Genomic DNA, 24,605 nt, shown 5'->3' on the forward strand with positions numbered 1-24,605 from the left:
ACTGGTGGGTCGTGACTGATAGTTTGGGAACCACTAGTATACACCAAGGTTTTTACATGGAAATTCTATTGTACATGGAAATTGATGTTATAAACCAATCTATAATTATATTACAGTAGTTTAAGATTCTCTGAAGTCATTCAAAGCTTTGAGTTTGTCTTTCATTGAAACCACTAACATTTACCGTTTTGAAGGTATCATCACAAATACTGTAACATACTAATTACAAACAGCTAGTTGAAGTAACAAAACAATGTAACTGTTTTTGTAAGATAAGTGTTATCTTAGGTGGTGCAGGTGTGTGCCCTGGGTCTGGGCATTGACATGAGCCTCATACAAGTCAAACCAACAGACATTCTCGTCTCACCCAACAACGAAGGCACAGGAGGAAGTGTGTCCAGTGAATCTGTCTGCTATGTACGTATCAATGTGTTAAGAGTCAACATTGAATTCCCTGCTAGACAACAATTATTTCCAACATTAGTTAACAAAGAATGATATTCAGTATTACTGAGACCAACAATTCTCTTGTATTGTTATAAAATTTATAACAAATTTATATTTTTATAAAAGATACCAAAGTAACACCTACTTATAAGAAGGGTGATGTAAACCAACCAGAGAACTATAGGCCAGTAGCAATTGTCCCCATATTGAGCAAGATTATCGAAACATGCATTATAACCCAACCTAATGAGTGTTTTGTCAGCAATAGCCTTGTATTTTATCCTTCTCAATTTGGTTTTAGACCTAACCTTTCAACAGTAGATGCAATTGAAAGGATTGTCGATTTTGTTTTAAATGGTTTTGAGAAAAAACACATAGTAAGTTCTGTTTTAGTGGATCCAAGCAAAGCTGTTGATACAGTCTCGCCTAGTATTCTGTGTAATAAGCTAAAACATTATGGTATGTCGATAAGGAGTTGAATTTGATCCAAAGCCATTTAAGCAATACAAAACAAATGGTTAGTTGTAATAATAATAATTCTGATTTCATACAAGTTAAAGTCGGGTTGCCGCAAGGCTCTGTCCTAGGCCCTTTCTTATTTTTAGTTTTTATTAATGACTACAGTTCTAACGTTTCTGTGATGTCTGTTTTGTATGCGGATGGCACCACCCTGATACATTCTGATGTATTTTTTCAGTGTTCAACACAGACTACAAATAGCCATTGAGAAATCAAAATCATGCTTTTTCTTACAAATTAAATGTTAATGAAAGTAAAAAAGAACACATTATATTTACTTTGAGCTAGATAAAGCTTAGCCAAAAATATTTCTCTATGTGGTTGACAGTTAATTAATAATAAAAAAGGGCATTTTTATCACACAGTCCAGTACCAAAACTGTCATTAGACAGTAGTCACTTTAAATTGTTCACTGGTAAACCCAGAGATCGTACTTCTACCTAGGACTAAGTAGAAGTGGATTAAGGACTGGACACAGTATATTCTCAGTGGTCTTAGTGGTTTGGACATAAGAAAATTTATAGCAAGTATTTTTTTTATACAGCTGCGCTGCATTATCATAGTTCTTATTATCAGAGGTGTGCGGATTTCATTTCGGATCGGATCGGATATTGGGAGGTTCGGATTCGGATAGTTCGGCGCGGTTAATACTGCTGCATATGCATTTTTAACCTATAAAACACTGTAAAGCTGTGTAAATAAACTTAAATGACGATTTTGAATCATAGAATTTTAAATTAGCCACGTCCACAGTTTTTTCTCTCTTGAAACTCACAATTCACAACATCTATTTTCAAGAGTTGGTTGCTTGAATTAAGTACACTAGAAGCAGAAATCTTCACACAACACTTTAGCTCAGCAGGACTGATGTCAAACGTTTGGGCTTGTTTACTTGAGGTTATGTTTTATGTTGTTTCCTGGTTCTTACAAGACAAGGAGTTATATCTCAAGTTTATTTTCACATTGTATTTCCTTACGTTTTTGGAACGGATTATTGGCCTTAAGTGGCATTCTGCGGGTTTGCCAAGTTTAGAAAACATCACTAATGCACTAAGCTGGGCTCTAGATTTGATGTTGTGGCAAGTTAATTAGGGCAATTAGGCTTTATAACTCTGTAAAAGGAGTGTATCCCTGAATTTATAAATTTCATTCTACACTTATTCACTGCCAAACATAATTCAGTAGAACCTTGATGAACCGAGAATTACACTAGCCTACATAACTTCATTACCCCAAGTAAAATACCAAGACAATTTTTAAAATTTTATTTGAATAGTATAATCTTAGTTTGTTAAAAATGGATTGTATATTCAACAATTCAATTATTGCAGTCCATTATATTGTTATGCAATATGGTCCCAAAATTATTGTTTTTGATTTTGAAACATCACAGTTCATTTGAAAAAAATTAAAGTTGAAGCAGCCCAATGTCAAGTCACGCTTGTGCAATAGTTTTATTATAAAAACATTTGGTAATAATTGTTTTATTTGATATTCACCTTGAAATTTCAATAAATTTGGTGTAAAATTTGACAAGAATCTGCCAATTTATTAATACAGTACCAATAAAGTAAATTGGTAATTAAATAATAGGTAAAAATTGACCGATTTTCGTCAAGTTTTACCCCCTGCTGTGCGCTATGTCACAAAAGCTGATAACGACATGGGTGATAAACCATGTCAACCATGGCAACTAGGCAACTTGTTGAATGCGTGATAAAGGGAAACCCAAGAAATAAAAGAACAAAGAGAAAGTATAAATGACGTTGTTATCTTTATACCCTTTTTACAATTGCTGTTATTGTTATTATCTTTATGTAAGATTTTATGATTTTGTTTTATAGGTTTTTTAAAATAATTCTTTTTAACCACGCGAATCAACGTGCTTCTCTTCTGAAACAGCATTACCGGATGCATAATGAAGGTCAATGACCTAAAATATCATGATTGTGCAATATTGTATTTTGATGTTGAAATTCAAATCATGACAAGTATATTTCCCCTGGTCCCTATCATTTAATCATTTAATATACACAATCAATGCTAAATAATCGTGGTTAGTTCTAATTTTATTTTTGATTATTCAAAGTTTCTACACAATAAGACAATCCAAAGTCAAACCGGGCAATGAATACCCGAAAAACAACGTATCTTGCCCTGTGATTGGAATACCACTCGCCAGTCCTTTAGATTTAGGGAAGTAGTGCAAGTCTATATATAGCTTCAAGGTCGTACCCACCCCTTCCCCCCTCAAGGCCTACTCGACTCACTGTTGCTACCCGTTAACCGGGCTCCTTTCGAGGTCATTGCCCAACCCCTCCCACCCTTCTATTGTGTTGCCTTTCTATTCTGACTTTTTTCGGGAAACATCTAGCCTACTTCTGTGCTGTTACGTAAACAATAGATTTAATTATTGTTTACGTAACAGCACAGAAGTAGGCTAGATTTTTATACTTTAAAACAGTACTGTTAAAAAACTATTACGCATAGCGCCCCTAGTATCAGGAGACAAGCACGAGTTGACCTTGGTAGTTCTTTTCTGCTTTATGTCTGTTCGTTCCAGACGAATCTAATTGGAAAGCAAAACAGCCGATAACGACTATAAACTAGACATCGGTATTGCATCATACGGCTTCTTTGTCCTTTGCTGTTACGTTGGAAACGTATTGCTGTAATTTTGTCCTGGGAAACTAATGATGGTTATGAAGATTTAGTTTTCTGTCCAAAACGTCAAAATATGTTGTCTATCCGAAAAAGTTGGATATATAACAGATAGTGTCTGATATCAAATTTAGGCTCGGTTCGGATACGGATATCCGAACCGAACCGAATCCGACCCGATTTTTCGAATATCCGCACACCTCTACTTATTATGCGCGGCCGCTCGAGTGGCTCCTTATATGGCTTGGGTTGGCCACAGGTGTGGCTAGGGGTAGCAACAAGTGTGGCGAGGTCGCGCGTCTGACCGAATGTTACAGACTTGTATAGTTTCTCAGTGTGAATTGAATGATGTAGTCGTCAAGTAAAGAAGATGAACTATTTCTACTACTTTTAAAGAAACATATCCGTATTCCACAAGAATGCGAATAATTATATTTCGGCTAAGGAGAGGCTAGCACTTACCATAAATTAAAGATAATATTTTTTACACTATTACAACCATAATTATAGTAATATAATAAAATACCCCCGCCGCAGCAAACCTGCAGACTAAGCGAATATCCATTTTCCTGGCTGGATTTCTAAAATATTCCCTTTGTTAGATTTATTTCCTTTTAAATAACATTAATTTTAATGAGTACTTAGGTTTGCTGCTACAGGGAAGGTATTGAGGTGTTATTTTTATTTATTGAAATGTTGATAGCTTAGTATGAAATTAACAAAATGGCCAAATTTGATTAAAATATATCCATAAGTTAGACGCAAACTACAACAGTATTTATTCTTCATAAGAATGAAATGAGAATTTTAAATTTACAATCTTATAACTATCTCCGTAACCGTTAGGGATACAGCAACGCTTCAATGTACCAAAAAAAACTTTTTTTTTAATCTCTAAAAAATGGCTTGGGAAGAAATTAATTGTAAAATTTTGTGTTTTTAGGGTCAAAAATGGGAAAAATTTACTTACTTACTGGAGTGGCCACTGGTACCCTAAGAGGTACTTGGCCTCGCCCACACACTGCCTCCAGATGTCTCTATCTTTGCTGTCATTTTCACTTCTTCCCAGTCTTCTTACATCTTTTTGTACTTGGTCCTTCCATCTAAGTTTGGGACGGCCTCGTGGTCTCCTGCCTTCGGGGTTTCTATCAAGTACATTTCTCGTAGTGGAGTCTTCCTCTCTTCTCGAAATATGACCAAACCATCTCAATCTTCTGCTCTTGACTTCCGCTATGATGTCAGGGTCTTTATAGCGCTCTCTAATCTCGATGTTGTGTCTCATTCTCCATATTCCATCTTCGAGCGTCGGGCCATATATTTTCCTGAGAACCTTGTTTTCAAATGTTATAATTTTTTTTTCTATTTTTTTGCTCATTGCCCATGTTTCTGAGCCATACAGTAAAACCGGTCTTATTATTGTTTTATAAATACGAAAAAGGGAAAAATTTACCTTTATAAAACAATTTTTACCTTATAACCCCTCCCCCCCCCTATAAACCCCCGTTCCCTTAGTCCGATCATGCTGGTTCGCAAACTCGTACGAATAAATGTATGTTTACATGTTCGTACCAAATTTAATCAAAATCGGATCATTTTTGCTTGAGTTATTAAATGAATTTTAACAGAGGGCGTTTTTGGCCTCTGTGGACCTCAAAACTAAAAAGTAAATCGGTCCCGGGTCTAGGTCTTACACTACGGCAACAGCTTATTCCCTATATGTGAAATTCACTAATAAATATAATAAAACTTTGACACAAAAATAGTGACTGAGGAGTGGTAGGGGGAGTGGGGGGTGCGCTGTGGCCCGCGACTATGGCTGCGCGTAATAAGCAGCATATGAGAACATGGTGGTGCGACAGTCGCGTGGCCGAGGGTGCGCCTAGTAGCGAGGATGCGCGACTGGTGTGGCCAGTCGCGGCGTGCCTCGCCACTGCGGCCGCGTCGCTTAATAAGCTCCATATGATAACATGGCCCGCTAAAAGTGGCCTTTGAGCAGTCGAGTGGCCACGCATAATAAGGCATCAACTACTGTTTTACAGTAGGCCTACCCGTTATGAAGGGGTTTTCTTCACATACTTTTATGACACCTCAGAATAATTTATGTTACGCCATGTAATTATTGATAGTGGTGAAATACGTTAACTTATTTTTCATATACGCTTATTCCTATATATCTGGCAAAGCTGAGTTCCACATACTGGTGCTATGTGATTCTGTTCAGGCTGTGATGGAGTGCTGTAAAAAACTACTAGAGAGACTAGAGCCTGTAAGAAGTCTATTACCTGCGGGATACACCTGGCAAGATCTCATACAAAAAGCTTACTCTGAACAAGTTAAACTCAATGCCTCGTATCTGTAAGTACTATTACCAAACTAAAGGTGTCGGATTCATCAATATATTCAGATTTACAAATTATAGCATTGTTAGTATAACTATTCAAGTTAAAAGGTAATATGAAATATTTATAAAAATTATAGTAAAAGTAAGAACACTTAAAAAGACCTGTAATATGTTCATATTGACAATGAACACAATGTTTTATGTTCTTTGTATTTTTTTATTGCAATATGTTTTTGCTATTAATTCAAATTATTATGATTTGGTTTACTTTTGTCTTTTCTTTTATTAAATTGCAAATACAATCCTTTTTATTTGTAATAGTCTGACATTAACTCTGGCAGAAGAAAACTCACATAAAGCCGGTTTATACCAGCTCTACTGAAGAAAATCGGTTTAACTGTATGTGTGTGTTTTTTTTTTGTCTCATCAGCTTCGAAAATGTAAAGTAAAAAAGGTTTGTGGGATAAATGGGTGCAGGTTGTTTCATCATCGTCTTCTCCATACTTACAAAATTGAGAGGTTTCCCAGACAGGACAGCAAACCGCAAAATAAAGAAATTATTATCAGTCATGTTGTTAATAACGGTGTTCTACGAAGAATATGTCCAGTGGCATTTTGTGGCCCAAGTTGTCAGATCGACACGTACACACTCTTAGATGACGGGTCGACTGTATCTTTGCTGGATTCAGCTACAGCCGATAAATTAGGCGTCAACGATAGTATTGAATCCCTTACGACATGCTGGTAAAATGCAACCCAACATTTCGACCCAACATCCATGAGTGTGGAAGTTAAAATCAAAGGGTTATATGAGGACGAAGTATTTTACGTTAAACAATGTACGTACCCAGTCACCATTGGACTTAGCAAAACAAATGGTGGATACTGTCAAACTGAGAAAGAAGTGGTCTCACTTAAGGTCAATTGGTCAACCTTTACCATCAGCAAATTTGAAACCTACAATACAATACTTAAAAGTGACCTAAATTACTTAAATTGAGGTTAACTGTGACCTTATTCTAGCAAGGAAAATAATTGAAGGTCCTCCCAATTCTTCAGTCTTGTCTTGGAGCCGTTTAGGCTGGACATTGCATGGTAAATGTAATGAACACATTGGACGAGTAGATAGTCAATTCACTTTAACGTCTTTTGAAAGTGAAAAACATCATGATATTATCAAAGATGAAGATTCTTTTGAAATCGAGAATTGTGGCGTGTCCGCAGTAGAAGATGACAATGTGAAATCAGTTGAAGACAAAAAAGTCCTCAAGATTTTAGAAGATACGACCAAAGAAGAGACAAAAACTTTCATAACAAACAAAGCCAAGATCACTGACTATGAAGAAAAGGGTTACATCAGAAAACTATGTGATGACAAAGCTAATGTGATAAATGACCAGACTTATAATCTACCTCATTTTGGGGGAACAAATCCAAACAAACCTGACAAACTGAGGTTAGTGTTTGACACAGCTGCTATAGTGAATAGTGTGTCATTCAATGATGGTTTGCTTAGTGGCCCTGACCTTTTGAACCCTCTGCCAGCAGTGCTTCTCAAATTCAGATTACGAAAATTTGCAATCGTGGGTGACATACAAGAAATGTTTCATCAAGTAAGTACGTATCAGAAAAGAAGATGTCGATTCACAAAGGTTTCTATGGAGAGAATATCCAAACAACAAACCAGATACCTACATCATGGAAGCAATGAATTTTGGATCAACTTGTTCTCCGAGTACTGCTTTGTATGTCAACAGCAACGCTAAAAAATTTCTACATATTTACCGAGAAGCAAGCAAAGCAACCTCTCAATAGACAATAGACAGTAGACAATAGACAATTAATCTTTATTTACACATGCATTAAGAATGATTGTAGTGTCTTATGACGGGTCTTTAATAAAACACGTCTTGCTGCTACAAAGTCCAGTTTATTAAGGAAGCGTCTAGGCTAGTTAACAAATGGGGTGGGGGACTGCAAGTCGCGCCCTTATCATGTTTGACCTCTGGTCTACGGAACTTAATTAGCCAAAACGAATAACAATACATATGTATTACAAACTATAATAATATGACATCTCCCTTTTCATATAAAAAAATAAAATCATCAACCTTGAACACTATTATTCATAATTTAAGTTTGTTAAGTTTGCCTATTTTTTTTTAAAATTATTTTAAACCTGTTAAATGTTCAATAAGGGCAGCCTATATTTTGGAATTTTCATGTCAAATTTTAATAATTATAAGTATTGTATCTTATATCTTTTACAATAATAATGACGATGTCAATTACAATAATGTATTGTTTAAAGACTGAATAAATGACTATTGACTATTGACTATTGACTAGGCCTACACAAAACTTATCTTTTGGCAGAAGCAACATATTTTTTTTTTTTTTTTTTTTTTTTGTCCTAAGGACGCTAGGCACGAGCCTGGGATTGTTTTTCACATTACTTCAGGCTAGACCTAGGGGTTGCGGCATTATCACTTAGATAAAATCCATTGGTGACTTGGCGGGGATCGAACCCGGGACCTCAGGGACTGAAGTCCCGCGCTCTAACCACTAGGCCAGCTCGCTCCCCCAGAAGCAACATATTAAAATACAAAATTAAAAATTCATCTATACAAAGAGATCAGTTGGTTATTACAGCTATTACATATTACCTAAGCTCAAACTATATCAGCATTTATTTTTTTTTTTTTTTTTTGTTAAGAATCATAAAATCACAACACTAAATAAAAACATTTTTCAATTGAAATAAAACATTGCGACTTAGCCTAATGAAAACTACAAATCAATTCTTTGTGGTGCCTTTACTACCCTACTAGATCTAGTTCTATAGGCCATGTCAGTACTTTGGTTAGGTGATGTCACTTGACGGTAACGGTTAGGTGAGGTTAGGTTTCTGACAGGTGACGGAGATGTACGAGTAGGAGAACCTATAAAGGATCTAGGACTCACAGGAGATCTAGTATCAGGCAGTTTTACCGGAGAGGTTTTGACTGGTACAGGTTTAGGTTGGGAATCATCTTTGTACAAGGTTCTGTTTGGGTTTTGGCTGAAGCCAGGGAATGGACGGATATGATACCTATTTTTCACATAGGCTCTGTCTGACATGTTACTTTTAACAATATAGGACCTTGGTTCATTTCTACTTTTGATTACCTTACCTTGTACCCACTGATTCTTATGCTTCATAAGAATATTTTCATTATTATTTAGAGGTCTCATAGGCCTAGCTTTTCTGTCATAGTACATTTTTTTCTTGTCTTGAAATCAAACTATTTCGAACATTCTTATAATTTAACTTGGGCCTAAGTGACATTTCATTAGACGGTAGTACACCATTGATCTTTCTACTGAAGATGGAATCGAGTTGCTAATAAGGAGTGTTTCTGTACTCCAATAAGGCTAGATACAAATCAGATTTATCTAACATAGATTTCTTTACGATATTTTTCACATTTTGGATTGCACGCTCTACCATCCCGTTTGCCTGAGAAAAGTGAGAGCTAGTTAACACATGATTGAATTCCCATTGAACACTAAATTCTTTAAAAGCAAAACCAGTTAAACAGGTGTCATGAGCGGTAATTACATGTTTGGGAATGCCATGCCTACTGAAAATTGCTTTTACCTGGCTTACTACCTGTTGGCTTGACATACTTTGCATGGTTAAAATCTCTACATACTTTGAAAAATAATCAACACACAATAAAAAGGTTTTACCATCATGAAAAAATAAATCTAATCATACCTTCTGCCACGGAAGTTTAGGAACTGGGTGAGGCAAGCAGAACGAATAACAATACATATGTATTACAAACTATAATAATATGACAAGTAGCGTCAATTTACAACTTTTTCTAAATGTGTGGTTGAGGTGTTGTTTAGTCAAAGATCTGTTGATGGTATTTTTATAAGGAGTAGAAAGGTCGATTAATGAGCCTTTGATGCAAAGCTGGTTTGAGGTCATCTTCTGTCTTGCTTCTTAGATCTGGAGGTAGCCTGTTGTAGATTTTCATTCCTGCGAATGAAGGTTTATTTTCAAACTGTGCCGTGCGATGTTGTGGAAGGTTGTACTGCATGGGGTTTCTCAGGTTGTGTTGATGCATTTCGCCACGCCTTGTAAGGTTATTTCTTACTGCAAATAACACAACTTCCTGGATGTAGAGTGATACAAGGGTAAGTACTTTGATTGAACTGAATGCTTCCCTGCAGCTGTTGAGTCTGTGGAGTCCTGCAGTTATTCTGACTGCCTTTTTTGTTTTGTAAGAACTCTTTGCATGTTAGTGCCAGAGGTTCCACCCCATGATACAAGTCCATATCTCATGTGCGACTTGAAAAGTGCAAAGTATGCTACTTTTGTTGTGATGTCATCTGTTGCATTTTTTATATGTTTAAGAGCATAGATGCTTGAACTTAATTTTTTACATATATTGTCCACATAAGGGGTCCAGGTTAAATTCTTGTTGAGTGTGATGCCCATAAACTTAGCTTCATCTTCCACTTCTACATCTGGAAGTCGCGGCACTTCATGAGATTTACAGCCAAAAGCTATTTGAGTTGTTTTAGACATGTTTACTGCGAGATCATCGTTATAGCATTATTGGTAGGCCTCAAGTGAATATATGGACTATCTACTAGACTCTACTGATACAGAATAAGAAGCTAAACTTAGAATACAACAGATAACAGAAATTCACAAGTCCGGAGGTTTTAAAATCTGTAACTGGTTGTCAAATTCAAAAGAAATTTTACTTGAAATACCAGAAGATTTGAAGGCAAACTCTACAAAACAGCTGCAACCTGAAAGTCGTCTACCTACAGAACGTATCCTCGGAATGTGGTGGGATGCTGAAACTGACCACTTTTCATTTCACCGGAACTCCGAAAAGGTACAGTTAGTTGAAGCAAGGTGCCCAACCAAACGTGAAGTTTTAAGAGGAGCTATGTCCATTTTCAAACCATTGGGATTAGTTGTACCTACTACTATAAAAGGGAGAATGCTTGTTCAAGACATTTGGTGAACAAACATAATGTGGGACAAGGTTCTTGCAATAGAACTTAGTAAAACATGGCTAGACTGGCTACAAGAAGTAAAATGTCTGCAGAGCTTCACCATACCTTGATGCTATTTTGACGTCAAAACAATTAAAGAAGTTAAACTCTATACGTTTGTTGATGATAGTGAAGAGGCCTATGCAGCAGTTTCATATCTACGCCATGAATGTGCCAGAGGTACTTACAAGACCATCCTTGTTATGGCACGTGCCAAAGTAGCACCACTGAAACAAACAACCATTCCCCGACTAGAACTCCAAGCAGCTGTTCTTGGATGCAGAATAGCTTGTAGCATCATAAGAGACATTGACTTAACTATTTCTCGTCAGATTCTGTAACAGTTTTGCATTGGCTAAAATCCGACCCTAGACAATTCAAACAGTATGTTTAGAATAGAATTGGAGAAATTCAAGATTTGTCTGTACCCGAAGAATTGAGATGGGTTCCATCGAAACAGAATCCAGCAGACGTTGCACCTAGAAGTAACAAAAAGTTGACTTAAGCCATGCATTCTTAATGGATCTACGGACCCTCATTCCTAATGCGAGAATCGAGTGACTGGCCAATACAACCGTCCACACTACAAGTCAAGGAAAATAGATAGAATTTTTTTAGGATGTCATTGTTTTGATAAGCTGCTATTTTAGTGAAATCCTTGAGCAGTAACACAGTATCCTTCATTTTCTTAAGTCGGAAAAGAAGATGTCGATAGTTATTAGATGTAGTTATACATATGTATCTCAAAATTCAGTAGTTATATGTATGTATCTCAAAATTCATCTCATGTAGTGATGAAGATGTAGTTAGTTTATTTTTTGTGGTATCACAGGTTATTTTTGTACTAACTTTGTAGTCCTATCTTACTCTCTTAGATAGTCTAGAACAGTGATAGTTGTAACAATTCAAAATACAGTCAATGAAACATGTAAAAGCAACATTTAAAAAAAAAAGAAAAATCGGCTCCCAATTGATGACACTTAAACTATAAAAACATATTAATCCTTTCTTTTTTAACAATCTAAAAGAAACTTCTTTGACTATATCAGGCACATATAAACTACTTGAAAATGTAAAATAGGGTGATCAGATATTTGTTCTTTCAAAACTTTAGACAAAAATAAGTGTGGCTCAATGTTAGTTGCAACATTTGTTTCCTTTAGTTGGGTATTTAAAGATTGAACAACAAACTAAACCAAAGTGCTCCTGAATGTAAAGGACCCCTCTATTGAACCCAACAGTACAAAACCTCTTTTGCTCTTTTGAGACTACAGTGAACCAGTCCTGATACTTATTGAATGGAGGGTGTATGAGCTTGTTTGATAGTCAAACAGTGTCCCACAGTACTTGTAATTTGTGTTGCATGAAAAAAATACACTCTGTATTAAGTTTATTGTTCATGTATCTCATAGACATAAAGGACGTATAAAGCGCCATGAGACCCTCAAATAAAAAAGAAGAAATTTCTGGTAGTTTCTATCATTTATTCATAGCTGTGAAAGCTTAATCATTAATAATGTTTTTATTCCAGATTTACCTCAAAAGACAATGTAAAGGATTATGACATTTATGGCGTCACAGTGGCAGAAGTTGAAGTAGATATCCTCACTGGACAGCATCAGGTATGTGATGAGTGATACTGATAACATCTTTTATTATGATTAATGATACTTGAACAATATATAATCTGAGCTAATACTGTTAAAGCGAAGTAAGAAACGGGGTCGACAATTTTTCTACATGAGAGGCTAAATTATCATTCTTGTTTTACTGTAGCTTATCATAAACATATTATAATTTATATTATTAAATCTGTAAACAATTAATTGTTAAAAATGTAAATTGTGAGAGTTTGACAGGATGATCAGAGAGAGTTCAAATTAAAGGTCTTGGTCCCAGGTGGTTGGGGAGAATAGCAGATTATGTCCAAATCTACCAGAAAATGAGAAATAACAAAAAGTTTTATTACTAGATATGAATTATCAAAAAGTTTTGCCTTTTTCTGTAGGTTATCCCACAAGGTTTTTAGTAAAGTTTGAGTAAAAGTTTGATTTTGAGTCTTGGCTCGACAGCAAAACTCAATCAATTTGTTCCTCAATTGAATATGTTTTATCAACAGAGCTTCACCTTCATTTACTCATGTTAATTGTTTTGCTATTTATTCTTGTTTTCAGTTGTTATTTTTTATTTTGTTCTTGTTGCTCATAATCTATTGTATTCTTGTAATCTTGCTGTCTCCAGTTTTGTTTTTACTACCTCATCATAAACATTGATTTATTTTCTAGGTTATGTTTACTTGCTCCCATAACAGCTTGGTATTATGAGAGTTCACTGCCACCGCCACCTGGATTTTACTCTAAACTCTCATTTATAAAACCAACGTTAGTTTTGACGCGTTTTTGTTGGTGAAACCAGATTTTCTTAACTGTGGTTTAAATCATCGGGTAGTTTTAACCAAAGATTAACTAAACCATCGTTAGTGTAAATTTTGTGAAATCGGGCCGTAGATAAATTCTGCTTTCAGCTTTCACTAGTGAAATGATGAACTAACAATTTTCAGAGCTAAATGTGTGAAAGATCATTTAATTATTAGTTTGTTTAAATACAGTATAACAATTAAATATAACTAGTGAACCTGTGCGGTTCAATGCCCCGCAAAATGACATATGAATCTAGAAAACAAATTCATCGTATTATATATTGACTCGACGTCGAAAATTAAAAGCAGTAATAATGAAGCCTTGGAAGGGAATCAGTTCAGCCATTTTCTAGCTGTATGTGTATTATATTTAGTAAATTAATAAGTGTTCAGGTTCAAGTATGTTATAGGCAGTGAGCAAGGTTATAGGGTAGTTATTTTTAAAGATTTTTAAAACACATTTAACAAAACATTTTATCATATCAAACCAATAGGCCTATGTAGCATATTTTGAGGGTCATAAAAATGCTGCTTGAAGAAAACACTTTTAAAAATAAACACTAAAAAAACAATATTTTTATCACAAAATCAATTCCATGAAATCTACGATTTTAGCCTTAAAGTTGCCTTCAGAAAGATTACCCTGGTCAGAGTTTTCCGTAACGAATATGCGTATCCTATTAAAAGATGTAGCCTTACTTAAAACAACATATAATATAGTTGCTCATGACTCAATTGGTCTGGGTAAGAACAGCGCTGCAAATGCCAAAGGTAACAGAAATTAGTATCTTTCCATTTTGAAAGGTAAGTTTGTTTCAGACGGGTAAATTTTTATCCTCAAAATCAAAATATGTCTCCACTCATTTGTTCCAGTTAAGACTTTACATTCTATTAAGTTGTTAACCATTGATTCTGATCACATGAAGCGTTGTGCCATTAATAAGGCCTTTTTTGATATATTAATATTCCTCATCAATAAAACCACTGCCCCCTTTTATTAGTCTAATCTGTTTCTTGACAATCCACTGACCTCTATATTTAAAAACTCAGTTAGATTTTCTAGATGGGTGTCTCCGCCTTCGTCTGTTTTTAAGGACCCACTCTTCTTTCCCTTGGTATACTGAAAATTAATTACCTGACTTGTCAAGTTCATGTAGTAATTCAATAATACTGTTAGTTTATAAAGAAAATTAGATAAAAGTTACTTGGCTTGGTGCTTTCATAACTGCAAACTCAAAATTCACCCACAAGTAAAAAAGAGTGGTTAAAAAAACTATGTGTAGTGTAATAACATTATTCACATGAAGTAGATGATTTGTTTGATTTGTCGATCAGCTGTTTAGTTTCAAATGAATTAATAATGTCAAAGATTTGTGATTTAAATACATAAATTATTATAGTAAAGTTTTCTAAATCATGGTAACTTGTTCTCCACTAAATTTTACTATTCCCAGCATTAAAATAAAGTATTAAGATCCATTATGGGTAAAATTTAAGGTACACAATCCTTGATTGAAATGTAGTGGGTATACATTAAGAGTCATAATACACAGCAATTATTATGTAGTAGACTTTGACTATTTTCAAGTAGCAAACATATGTTTCTGTAAATAAAAATTATCTCCCATGTTATCCTTATGGAGAAATACGAAACTTTAAAGGGCTCCAGGGCCTCAATATCTCATTATTTCCCTAAAAAGAAAGTTTCCTGCACAACTTCACGTTACCCTCTTTCCAATGACACCAAAAACATGTCAATCGGTTCAGTAGTTTCGGAGGAGTAATTGTCACAAAAAACCTGCTTGCGTATTAAATAAGTATAGATAATTTGTTTCTCTATCATTTCAGCCTCTGGATTGCTTATATAATCAAATAAATAGTAAAGTCTTACCTTAACAATCCTTATTATTGTGGTCCGATATTAATTTCAAACCCGTAGGTTCATCATCAGTCGGAAGATTTAGGTAGACCAAATTTGTTATAAAATCCACCCGATGGGTTTCGTAGAAAAGTTGACATTTAACACGAAGACACACATTACAGTTGACATAAATAATATTCGTAGTTTAGGGATAAAAACCATGGTTTTATAAAACAGCGGGATAACCTCACTTCAGTCAGGGAACACGCTGCCGGCAGAACTGTCAAAATATAGTCAGATTGTGGGTTGAGGTTATGTTGACATTTTTTGACTACGGAATGAAAAAACATATGATGGATGTATTTGGATTGATGCGGCTAGGTGTCTGATTGATTATTAGTTCTCAGAAGTGTATCAAAAATTATGTTTGCTGAGAAATTACGTTGATCATTGAGGACTTCAGACGGGTTGGATTTAGTATTGCTGTATATATGGAATTGTTCGATTATGTCCAGCTTGTTGCTTTTTGGGCCTTTATGTAGGATTTCTAGGTCTTGGTCTATGGTCGAATATGAGTGCATATGATTTATAAGATGCTCGGCGTATGTGGACTGGTTGGTATTGGAATTTCTGGGAAGGTGTTCTTTGTATCGGGTTTTGAAGCTTCGGCCTGTTTGACCAATATAATACTTAGGGCAAGTGGCACACTTAAGTTTATATATCCCTGAAGCTTCATAATCGTTTTCTCTGGTATGCTTTGGTTTGTTGAGGATCTGGGTTAGGCTGTTTTTTGATCTGTAGGAAATTCGGTAACCTTTGTTACTTATGATGTTATGGATGGAATTGTTAATTCGGCCGTGGTATGTCATCACAACAAATTGGTTCTGGGGTTTAGGCCGGTCTATTTTGTTTTGTCTGTTCTTATGTCGCCATATGAGTTTGTTTATTATATTGGGATTGTATCCATTATTATAGGCTATTTGTTTTATTACGTTGAGTTCAGAATTGTAGTCTTCTTTTGATAAAGGAACGTTGATTAGTCTGTTTATCATGCTGTGAAAGGCTGCGTATTTGTGGGCTATGGGGTGGTTGGATGATTGATGAATAACTTGGTCGGTAGATGTAGGTTTTCTGAATATTTTAAACGTATGTTTGCCATCTTTTCTGGATATGGTGAGGTCTAAGTAATTGATTTGTTTATTATCTTCAATCTCTGTAGTAAAAGTTAAGTTTGGGTGGATTTTGTTTAGGTGATTGCTTAATAGGCTAATTTGTCTGCGGTTACCATGAAACAATACCAAGATGTCATCTGCGTATCTGTGATAATATGTAATCTTACTTGCCATTTTGTTGTGGTCGGAATTTAAGATATATTCGTTCTCAATATGGTTTAGAAATATATCTGCCATAATGCTAGAAAGTGGTGATCCCATAGCAAGACCTTTGTTTTGCATGTAAAACTCGTTGTCATATTCAAAGTAGTTTTGCTCCAATACTGTTTTAGTAAGACTGATTAAATCTTTAATCAATGATTCGTTCAATTTGTTGCGTTTGACTAGATGTTGTTCAAGTATTGTGAGCGTTTCGGTTATAGGGATGCTAGTATATAGATCTTTTATGTCAAATGATGCAAGTAAGTGTGTTTCGGGGAGGTCTAGGTCTTTTATTTTATTTATGAGATCCATGGTATTTTTGATTGATCTGTTGTAAAGCCTACCCCACCCAAACTTAGAGGGCTTCCAAAATTACACAAGGAAGGCCAACCCATCAGACCTTTAGTCAACTCTATCAATAGCCCAGCCCATAAATTAGCCAAGATCTTAGATAGAATAATCAGAAATGAAATAGAACTCCCTAACAACAGATCAATCAAAAATACCATGGATCTCATAAATAAAATAAAAGACCTAGACCTCCCCGAAACACACTTACTTGCATCATTTGACATAAAAGATCTATATACTAGCATCCCTATAACCGAAACGCTCACAATACTTGAACAACATCTAGTCAAACGCAACAAATTGAACGAATCATTGATTAAAGATTTAATCAGTCTTACTAAAACAGTATTGGAGCAAAACTACTTTGAATATGACAACGAGTTTTACATGCAAAACAAAGGTCTTGCTATGGGATCACCACTTTCTAGCATTATGGCAGATATATTTCTAAACCATATTGAGAACGAATATATCTTAAATTCCGACCACAACAAAATGGCAAGTAAGATTACATATTATCACAGATACGCAGATGACATCTTGGTATTGTTTCATGGTAACCGCAGACAAATTAGCCTATTAAGCAATCACCTAAACAAAATCCACCCAAACTTAACTTTTACTACAGAGATTGAAGATAATAAACAAATCAATTACTTAGACCTCACCATATCCAGAAAAGATGGCAAACATACGTTTAAAATATTCAGAAAACCTACATCTACCGACCAAGTTATTCATCAATCATCCAACCACCCCATAGCCCACAAATACGCAGCCTTTCACAGCATGATAAACAGACTAATCAACGTTCCTTTATCAAAAGAAGACTACAATTCTGAACTCAACGTAATAAAACAAATAGCCTATAATAATGGATACAATCCCAATATAATAAACAAACTCATATGGCGACATAAGAACAGACAAAACAAAATAGACCGGCCTAAACCCCAGAACCAATTTGTTGTGATGACATACCACGGCCGAATTAACAATTCCATCCATAACATCATAAGTAACAAAGGTTACCGAATTTCCTACAGATCAAAAAACAGCCTAACCCAGATCCTCAACAAACCAAAGCATACCAGAGAAAACGATTATGAAGCTTCAGGGATATATAAACTTAAGTGTGCCACTTGCCCTAAGTATTATATTGGTCAAACAGGCCGAAGCTTCAAAACCCGATACAAAGAACACCTTCCCAGAAATTCCAATACCAACCAGTCCACATACGCCGAGCATCTTATAAATCATATGCACTCATATTCGACCATAGACCAAGACCTAGAAATCCTACATAAAGGCCCAAAAAGCAACAAGCTGGACATAATCGAACAATTCCATATATACAGCAATACTAAATCCAACCCGTCTGAAGTCCTCAATGATCAACGTAATTTCTCAGCAAACATAATTTTTGATACACTTCTGAGAACTAATAATCAATCAGACACCTAGCCGCATCAATCCAAATACATCCATCATATGTTTTTTCATTCCGTAGTCAAAAAATGTCAACATAACCTCAACCCACAATCTGACTATATTTTGACAGTTCTGCCGGCAGCGTGTTCCCTGACTGAAGTGAGGTTATCCCACTGTTTTATAAAACCATGGTTTTTATCCCTAAACTACGAATATTATTTATGTCAACTGTAATGTGTGTCTTCGTGTTAAATGTCAACTTTTCTACGAAACCCATCGGGTGGATTTTATAACAAATTTGGTCTACCTAAATCTTCCGACTGATGATGAACCTACGGGTTTGAAATTAATATCGGACCACAATAATAAGGATTGTTAAGGTAAGACTTTACTATTTATTTAATTTGTTTCTTTTTAAAACCTATTTTGTGACACTACATTTTTTTACTTGACTTGACTTGATAATCACATTGTTTTCTTATCAACCTCTTTAAATATTAAAAAAATGTTACAGTAGACACTTGCTTCTCAGCCAAGTTTAGAACATTGGCACTTCAGGATCACTGTCATAATGTTTCAGGTGAGGAGAGTAGACATACTGGAGGATGCTGGTGTCAGTCTTAGTCCTGAGATAGACATTGGACAGGTGGAAGGAGCGTTTGTGATGGGGCTGGGTTACTACACACTAGAGAACCTGGTGTACAGTGACACTGGAGCATTACTTACCAATAGAACATGGGTAAGTTCTATATATGTTTTGCAGAGAGAATCATGTTATCAAGTTATAGGCCAACCTTTTTTACCTAAGGTCGGGTCGGATAAAAAAATTTTAGCCCTTGATCTCGGACCAAAATCAAGTCAGGCCAAAATAGAGTTGCTTTTCAATTAAAAATACTAGTTAACCGCCCGTGCTCCGCCACGGGAATATTGTCAGCAATAAAAGAAATAATAATTAACAAATACCGTTTATCTTTGTATTTTATTTAGGGGTTGTTTAATTTTTTACATGAAATAGAACTGATAGTGTGCCTGTATAAACAATTTTATGTTAATCAAACCGATATATTATTTTAACCAAATGAATGTTTTATATTAATTCGAGTTTCAATTGAAAAATAAATAGTATACGAACTGGGCAATGCTAATAACCTAATAAGCAGCTATTTATGCTATTTAGATAATTTGCTCAAGTATATTCCTATATACGTCGTTTTTTTTTCATTACATTTGTTGTATGGAATGGAATAAAGATAGTCACTTAGCCTACATGTAAATCACGCATCAGCAGTTGCTCGCATTTAACGAATCTTTGACCCATACTGTGAGTAAAAGCTGTGTTTACGTCGTATATATAAAGTTTGGCATACTTTGTTCAATATTAGAGGGTATTAACGGTAATTTGATGGAAAAGGAGTCGTGGATTTTAAAACTATGTAGACTACCACTACCAGAAAGATGTTGATTCAAGTGAGACTTAGAACTGGCCATTTCAATTGCAGATTTGTATTATATTTTATTTAAATAGTTTTTTGTCTCTTTTGACCCTTAATACTTTTTTTTTATAGTCGCTGTTGATAAGATTTTCCTAAACTCAAAATGTTGATAAGGAGTTCATTTTACCTTCCCCTTGTGACAACATAAGGAAAAAATATTTGTGTCCCAGTTAGTCTGTTCTGACTCAAAATTCATAGATTTGCAGTACTGGCAAATCCAATCTAACGACCCCAATTTAAAAAAATTGGTATTTTTTAGAAGGGAATTCCAGAGCACATTTAACACCATCACTGCTCTTTACCTTTTTAGTTCAATGGTTCTCTACATGTTTTTTTCTTTCTGTATGTCTCTTTACGCCCGTTTAATGATTACCTTTTCTTTTTTTTGTACTTTTCACATCATGGGGTTAGTGATAAAGTTTTATAACGCTATAATGACCCGAGTCAACATTGCCATTAAACATCAAGTCAGATACTTCTTCGCCAGAACCGAAATCGTAAGTCACATTTTCTCAAGCAACTTCCCTGTGTAAGCCTACTCGAAAAAATATAGTTAGGGTATAGTTCACTGATAAATTGTAGTTCCAAATATCCCAGCGTACTCGCCATCTCGAGAAGGTAAAATTTGGACGTCGAACACTGATCTTGAGTAAGATTAATCACTTACGATAAAATGTTTGTATGTTTACCAATCATTAGCAATTATCTGTACAACTTGCAAGCGGATTTCCCTATGATTGTTGTGATGGCTATAGAGAATAAATTATATTGATCAAAACAATAAGTTTCCGTCCCCTACTATGGGTATTTTTTCACATTCCATACTCAAACTTAAACTCAATTACCACTTTCCTTCAGATCACTTTGCAGGAAAACTAAAACATTTTTGTGTCCCAGTTAGTCTGTTCTGACTCGAAATTCATAGATTTGAAGTAGTGACAAATCCAATCTAAACGACCCCAATTCAAAAGAGTTGGTATTTTTTTGTAGGGACTTCCAGAGCACATTTAACACTAACACTGCTCTTTACCTTTTTAGTTCGATGGTTCTCTACATTTTTTTTTCGTTCGGTATGTTTCTTTACGCCCGGTTAATGATTACCTTTTCTTTTGCTTTTTCTACTTTTCACACCCTGGGGTTAATGATAAAGTTTGATAGCGCTATAATGACCCGAGTCAACATTGCCATTAAACATCAAGTCACATAGGTACTTCTTCGCCAGAACCGAATGGTAAGTCACAGTTTCTCAAGCAACTTCCCTGTGTACTTGAAAAAAAAATCACTGATATAATATATTGATCAAAACAATAAGTTTCCGTTCCCTACTATGGGTTTATTTCACATTCCATACTCAAACTTAAACTCAATTACCACTTTCCTTCAGATCACTTTGCAGGAAAACTAAAACATTTCAAAAATAAGGTAACAAATACACTTTCCTTGATCAAAATCGTGTGTTTATAAACAGAAACTCCAAGTTTAATAATTGCATACTGAAAGTGAGGTTATAAAAATAATAACAAATGTCTGACAAACATTAAACAGCTGACGAATAATAATTTATAAACTGTGTATTTTATTCTTCAATAAGAATTGTATTGACTCGACCTTTAAAGGGCTGTATGTCGAAGCCCTTAGAAAAAACGTAAATTCTAAGGAAGTTCGGCAAATCTACACACTATCCCCTTTAATTTGAGACATAAATCTTGTAGATCGGTCCAGTAATTACTGAGAAAACAGTGTTACAACTGTGTATTAAATATATAGATTAGTGGTATTGGTTCATATATAATAGGCCCTACTATACTCCCCATATCTTAGTGAAATTGTGAACATCTAGGGTCACAGCGACATCATTGTCTATCAAGATCATGGCAAAACTGTTAATCCGTGATCACTGTGAATCTGCCAATTTCAGATTGTGCATCTTTGCAGACATTTTCTGCGCTCGTGAAAATAAAAGCTTGACTTGTATCCACCCGACTCAAAAATATCACACCCTTAATCCTTACCTTCAAAATATTAATTGTTAGTCTACCCTTACTTTTGTTTTTTTCTTGGCCAATTTTATTTTAAGACCTTCATTTAATTTAAAGTGGCAGTGAATGTATTAACTGACTTTTCATTATTTTTTAGAATTACTATCCACCAGGTCCACTTGACATTCCAATTGATTTTCGAATCCAACTCAGGAAAAATGCTCCAAACCCCCTTGGCGTGCTCCGCTCAAAAGGTATTGATCTAGTTTAATTTGACACAGTTTATAGCATGCATGAACGTTAAAAAAATTCATTTTAGGAGTGTGTTAAATAAGTATTTTCCGCCACTTACCTTCCTTAATATTGTTTGTCTTTCCTGTGGTCTCCCAGTATATTGATCACTTAATTTTGCAATGCATTCACCTTTAACTGTTTAAGTATTAATCAAAGTGGCATCATCAAAACAAATTCCAATTCAAAATCTGTTTAATTGTCTTGTACATCATGAGTGTCAAAGTTTTGTTGCCACTTATCTTGTTGTATTGTCCAACAGCCACAGGTGAGCCCCCACTGTGCATGTCTGTGGCAGTCCCCCTGGCCATGTGTCGAGCCATTCAGGAGGCTGAGGTCACTCCTTTCGTACAGGCTTTCAGTAAGTAGGCCATATAAATACTAATTAGTGTGTTAAAACTTTGAGTTTTATAGGGATGGACGGGATTGTCCTAGAACAGAAGCAGTGTGGTGTTTATAGGTCAACCCAGACACCATATCTTGCGTTGCAACGAGAGCCTGAGAATGGGGACCAACCCAGGCTCATAAATATTTGCTCACGCCCACGTCAGCAACTTTAGCGAAGCTATTCGAAAAAGTGTGAATATTCGATCAAGGCCAAAGTCAGAGCCGGGTGTTAAAAAAAAGTCATAGGTAGCCTGTGGTAATAGTCATACTCGGTTGGTAGAATTTCATAGCCGGTTCGTAAGAAAGTCATAGCCAGGTGGTAAAAAGTTACACTCAATTGGTAAAAAGTCATTGCTGGTTGACTAAATATTTTAGACTGTAAAAATACATAGGTAAAAAAATCCTTTTTGCTACAAATAAAAAGTACATATTGGGTTTAACTTAACTGTGGAAAATCAGTATTATTAAAATACCCACACTAAACAAACCTGTAGACTAAGCAAATTTATATTTGCCTAATTTGATTTTCATTAAAATATTTGCTTAAAAATGTCATATTTATTCCCTTTGAAATAAAATTAGGTTTAACAACACGTTCGCTGTGGGAGCGTCAGTACTAACCCACACTGCAGTGCTTCAATCTGTTATTATGTTGCTCAGTGCGAGCTTAGCGTCCGTCGAAGGCGGACCTATACCACGTTAGCGTGTAGTGTGTGACTTCCTTTTTGTTGTGGTGTAAGTTGCTAGTAAATTTCCCCGTAAAATCCGCGTCCCGCAGCTTAGATATCAAGGCTTCTGGAGGTCTAAGTACAACACAAACTACCACAGTTTCCTCATACTCCACAAGAATAATATGGGTATTTCAAATTTAAAATTTTTGTATATGTATAAGCAAACATAATCACTGAAAAAAAAGAATCCTATAACTCACTCAGTAAAACATACTAGGTGGCGTTCGCAGAGGCATCCGCAGAATTGAGCGGAGTCATCAAGGGTTCATATTATATTGTTTTTGTCATACTGCAGTAAAAACGGTAGTTTTTAATGCATGCATTGCGGGTCTAAAGTAGTATTTTTTATATTTAGGGAATAAAAATAGTTTTTAAGCTCTATGGAGTAGCCTAAAAATCAGCTGTTGTCAACTCAGTTGTAAATTTCGATTGTAAACGATTGCATGTATAGAAAATACTAGCTGTAACCCGCGGGCTTTGCCCCGTTTAACTTCTTAATTTTCGTTCGCTACGCTCACTCACCTTTAGGTTGGAGCCCGTTCGCTACGCTCACTCACCTTTAGGTTAGAGCTCATTCGCTATGCTAACTCGCCTCCAGGTTGAAGTTCGTTCGCTACGCTCACTCACCTTTTGGTTGCAAATTAGCTGTTGTCATATGTAAAAGAAATAATAGTGCTGCACCCTGTTGGTAATCCTTGTAACTTTAATGCTATTGAACATCATAGAACAGAACCAACTTGTTTAATTGAAACAGCTGTTAAGATTCAATAATTCCATTTCTCATAAGGTTAACATGGGAAACTCCAGAGCCACTGGGGCGGAGCCCGAAAGGATTTTTGAAATAAGAATATGCCTATATGTTAATCGGGAATGTGAGCTATCATCATGCCAAATTTCAGCCCAATCCGACCAGTATTTTTCGCGTTCACTTGTCACAAACATACATCCGTACATCCATCCATACATCCAAACTTTCTCATTTATAATATTAGTAGGATTAGTATGATGTATCGATTCGTGGTTCGTAATAATTGTAACACATACAGTCTACAGTCTCTTCCCGTAGCATTTTAGCATTGCAGATACATTAATCCATTCTCAAACTCAACACTGCTCACCTTTACTACTTCCTTCACCACACCCTACGTCGTGGACCTAGTTCCCTCTCTTCCCATAGCATTTTAGGATTGCAGATACATTAATGTAAAAGACAAAAGACAAAGACAGTTCCCACACTCTGCACTGCTAGCCTTACTA

The 24,605-nt window shown here is 35.5% G+C and overlaps 1 protein-coding gene across 2 annotated transcripts in view; it reads left to right on the top strand.

Annotated features, from left to right (window-relative positions):
• Window positions 1-24,605, top strand: part of LOC128996166 (xanthine dehydrogenase-like) — a 111,877-nt gene that overhangs the window by 70,920 nt on the left and 16,352 nt on the right. Inside the window, exons 21-26 of one of the 2 annotated variants that reach the window (XM_054421339.1) lie at window positions 289-417; window positions 5,849-5,982; window positions 12,564-12,654; window positions 19,048-19,206; window positions 22,097-22,193; window positions 22,493-22,591. In XM_054421339.1, the coding sequence (XP_054277314.1) occupies window positions 289-417; window positions 5,849-5,982; window positions 12,564-12,654; window positions 19,048-19,206; window positions 22,097-22,193; window positions 22,493-22,591 (709 nt within the window). The remainder of the gene's footprint in view (window positions 1-288; window positions 418-5,848; window positions 5,983-12,563; window positions 12,655-19,047; window positions 19,207-22,096; window positions 22,194-22,492; window positions 22,592-24,605) is intronic. The other variant, XM_054421418.1, reaches the window with a different exon arrangement.

This window comes from Macrosteles quadrilineatus, unplaced genomic scaffold (assembly GCF_028750875.1).
Source record: "Macrosteles quadrilineatus isolate MER2022 unplaced genomic scaffold, UCM_ALF_1.0 Scaffold_1__1_contigs__length_201487025, whole genome shotgun sequence".
Classification (NCBI taxonomy): Eukaryota; Metazoa; Arthropoda; class Insecta; order Hemiptera; family Cicadellidae; genus Macrosteles; species Macrosteles quadrilineatus.